The following is a 4,984-nucleotide window of genomic DNA, read 5'->3' on the forward strand; positions in this document are numbered from 1 at the left end:
GACTGGAATACCCTCCTGTTTATGCTCATACAAATTTACCCACTCATCTCTATCAATCTTGAACGCTAATCTTACCGCAAATCTCTCCCGAGTAATCACAGTAATCTACTATTGCACTCTCCCGAGATACACTAGCTTGCTTTATTTAGCACAATTCAATCTAGATTGCACCCAAGACTTCGTTATTCCTAATCCCGCCTTTAAACCCGCAATTATAGATTCCTCTAATAATCTAAGAGTGGTGTTGTTCAACAATACCCTAAATATGCACTCTTTTCCAAGTTATGCACACTAAATAGGTACAGCTAATTGAGGATCCTGTCAATTAACTACAACGAACACGAAGTTGAACAAATAAAGATTGAACTCGCAATTTGTATTCACATAAACAAGAAGTTCATCACCCAATAGGTTCCATCAAAGCCTTAGACAAGGAATTTAGCTACTCATAGATATGGGAGAATAAACTACGCTTGAATTCATCATAAAAATCAAAAGAAAGGAAGAAAGATGTTTAGAGTACTTGCTCACAATTGTTTTCCTTGCTAAGAAACCTAAAAAATCAATACATGCCTCTCTTGGGCGAAGTCTAGTGTCTTAAATAGGGTTTAGGTCTAAAAATCCCGTGTTTTACACTTAAGTCCCTGAAGTTTACTGTGCCCACCGTGGTTCTACCGCGGTCGCGGTAGAACCGCGGCCAAACGCCCTCGCGGAATCTTCAACTTTCAGAAACTGCCTTCCACCGCGGTTTCACCGCGGTCGCGGTAGAACCGCGATGGAACTTGTACCCGGAAATTTTGGCCTGTTTTGAATGGGATACTTGGGAAATTCAACAATTGGCCTTTTTTCATCAATAGTTGACTCCAAAACCGCTCCTTAGCCTTCCTTACACCTATATCACCTGCAAATCATGAAAAACACTAATAAGAGCATTTTGTTGTCATTTTTCCACATTAAAAGTTCACAAGAAGGTGATTATTTGGTGCGTGATTATAGTCAAATTCACCTATTATCAATACATAACTTGGAAAATTAAATCTTCTACGGGCGAACTATTTGTAAGCCTGATTTACTAAGATATATTCCTGATATTGGTGCATTAGAAATTTGCCAATAAAGATACTCTTTAATTAATTGAGAAAATGTAGAAGGACAAAGAAATATTGCATGTTGATTGTGGGTTTAGACTTTAGAGTTAGACTTAGAGGTTAATGGCACTCCACTGACTTAAATGTATGGCTTTTGTAATCATGGCTAAGGTTATTATAGTAGTTGTCCACAAAAGCATATTCTGGACCTTGGCTTCATACAACAACACGGAAACAGTAGCAACGACGACTTTCCTCAAATTTTGCAATAACAAATTAGAAGGTATGATAGGTCTAAATTCCTAAGTCCCGCCCCCATTGTCTGATTATAAGGAAAGTCGATTAGTATGGGAAAAAATAATAAGCAAGTGTTATCTAATTATTTTTAAATTAGCCCTACTATATAATTTATTATACAATAAACAAGTACTTTCGTTCGAAGGATTATTGAAAATGCACCAAGAATTTGGCAGGTTTCTCCTGCATCATCTATCGCATTTAAAAAATCTTATATTATTAGTTTCAGTAGATTTTTTTAAAAAAAGTAACTATTTGGGTAAACTTAGTTATGTATATAGGTTTAAACTAATATTTGTTATTTAGATTTTTGACCCCTAGGATTCTATGATTTAGGAAAGAGGAATGTTAATTGTTCATTGTATATTAATAGTGTTACGTGTATCATGAAAAATATTAGTCTTACCTGTATAGCTACAATAAATTGCAGTCAAGACTAATTTTTTTTATTTAACCATTCTCTTGGTACATAAACATATAGTAATAGATTTGTTAATTAAGCTTAAGTTTGATCAAAATCGTTGGCAACTTTGAAAATTTTGTAATGCACAACTAACATATTCTAACTCACTCTTCCTGAGCATGAACTGATCAGTATGGAATGACCAGTTTGATTATCTATATTAGAAGTTAGAGTTGTTGGTTAAAGACAAATGTTTTATGGCAATTTTAGCAAGTCTTCAAGTTAACAAATGAGTGGCAAAATGCTTTATCCGTTCTACTATTTTTTACGTGTCTGTTGTCTTCATTCTTTTCACCGTATGCATAAAATTTTTGAGTTGCACTAAGTTAATATTTCTCAGACTACTACTATATATTACCTTTCTTCTATTTAAAATATTCTTTCTTTTCTCTTTAGTATCATTCCACTTTTTTAAAGGTATATCCCTAATGCATGGCCTATTATATATATATATATATATATATATATATATATATATATATATATATATATATATATATATATATATATAGACTGAGAGAGAGAGTATTAGCTTATTTTGCTATGAAGGTATTTTCATATTTTTGTCATAGCTTTAAAGGAATCATCATACACCTTTCAAAAAATGACTGAATACTTCCAACACTTTGGTAAGTTAAATATTTTTAGTGTGTGACAATGCTTAGTACTTTGGATTTATTAAATAGGGGTCTTGACTTATTTTCCATAAAATTAGGGTATTGTCAACTTTGAATTATCCAATATTGTTAATTCGGGTTAGTTTCGTTCAAAGAAAAACATTTGATGAAGATTTTTCTGAGAAATATGTGTATATATTTACTTCATCAATAGATAGTCAACTCAGTTCTGATATTAACATCATATTCTGGAAAACAAAAGGCTCCTACTCTAAATTTTTCCAAGATTGAATGTATGAGAAAAAATTCAAGCAATTAATTACGCCTTACTCCTAAACTAGCGTGTGTGATTCATAATGATCATCACACCAGATATAAATTCTTAACAAAAGCCCTAGTTTGCACAACAATGTAATCTCGGAAAAGGATGACTAATTACAGAACTGGCAGTGGAAGTACAAGCCTCCAATGTTGATCCACTGTTGTATAAAAAGAACGGATCTTTCAGCAACTCTTGTGCAGATGGCCTCACAGACATGGGAAGCAAACACTTGTCGATGATATCTCTCACTCTAGAGTCCTTTACCTTTGCAAGAGATGCCGGCTTCACACCAGTGGACGCTTTTCTAAATACTTGCAACTCATTGCTACACTCCCGATATGGATATTCACCAGTAACCATCTCAAGAAGACACATTCCGAATGCATATATATCTACCAATTCATTGTATTTCTCATCATAGTACTCAGGAGCCATGAATGCAGAGTTACCCTTAATTAGCTCTTTTGCAAAATTACCTTCGATAAGACGAATTGCCAAACCAAACCCTCCGAGCTTAACTTGTTTCCCACCACTATGAACAAAAATATTGTCACACTTGATGTCTCGATGGACGATCTTAGGGTTCTGACTATGGAGAAAGTTCAAACCTTCAAGAATTTGCCTACCCCAGTTCTTGATAGCCGCCAAATCAATACCACTGACAGCGCCATCACAGTTGGACTTAGTACGTCGTAGTTTTTTCAGGCTGATTGAGGGAAACAACTCTGTAATCACGCTTATGGTTTTGGCCTCGCTATCGAACAACCGAGAAAAACACATGATAATACTTTCATGCTTTAAGGGTTTCAGTATATGAGCCTCCGTGTACAATTTTAGTAGGATTTCTCGTGCTGCTTCATCATATTCTCCTTCAAAATCGATTTGGTTCCACGCCACTTCAATATTCTCAACACGATCAAACCCTACGTAAACATCTTTGTAAGCCCCTCCAAACAACTTTTCGTTGTATCGAATAAACCTACCACATGGAGAATTCTCTACAGCTTTGCGTAACCCGTAATCCATCGCGCAAACTGGAAGTTAAGATCAAAGGTGCTATTCAGAAAAAGCTTCGGTGGCTACTGGCTGCAGAGAAAGAATCCATAATCAAGCAGGAGAAACATGGTTGGAAACACTTGATATTTTTTCTCATACGGGCAAGGGTGGAAGTTAATTAAAGATCAAAGGTGCTGTTCAGGAAAAGCTTTGGCTGCGGAGAAATTAGAATCCATAATCAACTAGGAGAAACATGGTTGGGAACACTTGATTTTTTTTTTCATACGGGCAAGGGGGGCTCTAGGGTAAGGCAAGTGAAGCTCTTGCCTTAGGCCCCAAGTATATCAAAATATTTACAATATGCACTAGGTCCGGTAAAACTTAAAAACATGAGGTATTTTTTGTTGGGAAACTTACACAAATGTCCCATATAAGTTTCAATTACCAACCTCTTAGCCATTAGTCATAAACTTAGCAAAACTAGCCAAGCATATATAAAAATTAAAAAACTAAATAAATTAGGTTCTTTATCTCAAAGAATCACATGCAAAAATCTCCTTCCATATTTTTAAGCGTGATTAGCAACATTAGATGCAAGACGGAAAGGAAATTTCATGGATGAGGTAACAAATAAGGTGATGAAATACAAAATACAATATTTCAAAAATCTAAGCAAAAAAAGAACTTTTTTCAATGGGTATAGTTAAAATTCATTGAAAACATATAGATAAGTCAATATACAAAATTTGAGGAAGATTGGAGGTGATTTGGACTGATTTTCTATTAAAAATCGTAATTAAATCGAGTTCAAAAAAGTTCTTCTGCGACTGTGAGCACGTGATTTTTGCCCTATATGAATTACTCCCAGAAATTCAAACAAAATAATTTCTTTCATTATTGTGCAATTTTGTGGATTTTTTATGACATTTTATGTTAATTGTTTGCGTTTTGTTTGTGTATTTTAATTGGCGAAAAATATAAAAATGTTTGGCATGTGCATTTAGGGTTTAATTTCACATTTTAGGATTGATCAGTAATTAAGTTACTTTACAAGGGAAAAATAACAAAAATAGTTCATGTTGCGTTTTTAAATATCAATTGTTGAATTTGTCATGAGTTTACTTTTAAATTAGGACTTAATCAATTTTTTTAGGAATTAATTAGTTTAGTTTTAGGAATTAATTTGGATTCTTATTAAATT

The 4,984-nt window shown here is 33.9% G+C and overlaps 1 protein-coding gene across 1 annotated transcript; it reads right to left on the reverse strand.

Moving 5' to 3' along the window:
- Positions 1-2,859: 2,859 nt before the first annotated feature.
- Positions 2,860-3,813, reverse strand: LOC109210481 (serine/threonine-protein kinase WNK8-like). Its single transcript, XM_019373904.1, has one exon. The coding sequence runs from the start codon at positions 3,811-3,813 to the stop codon at positions 2,860-2,862; it is 954 nt and encodes a 317-aa protein (XP_019229449.1).
- Positions 3,814-4,984: the final 1,171 nt, after the last annotated feature.

Source organism: Nicotiana attenuata, unplaced genomic scaffold, assembly GCF_001879085.1.
Source record: "Nicotiana attenuata strain UT unplaced genomic scaffold, NIATTr2, whole genome shotgun sequence".
Classification (NCBI taxonomy): domain Eukaryota; kingdom Viridiplantae; phylum Streptophyta; class Magnoliopsida; order Solanales; family Solanaceae; genus Nicotiana; species Nicotiana attenuata.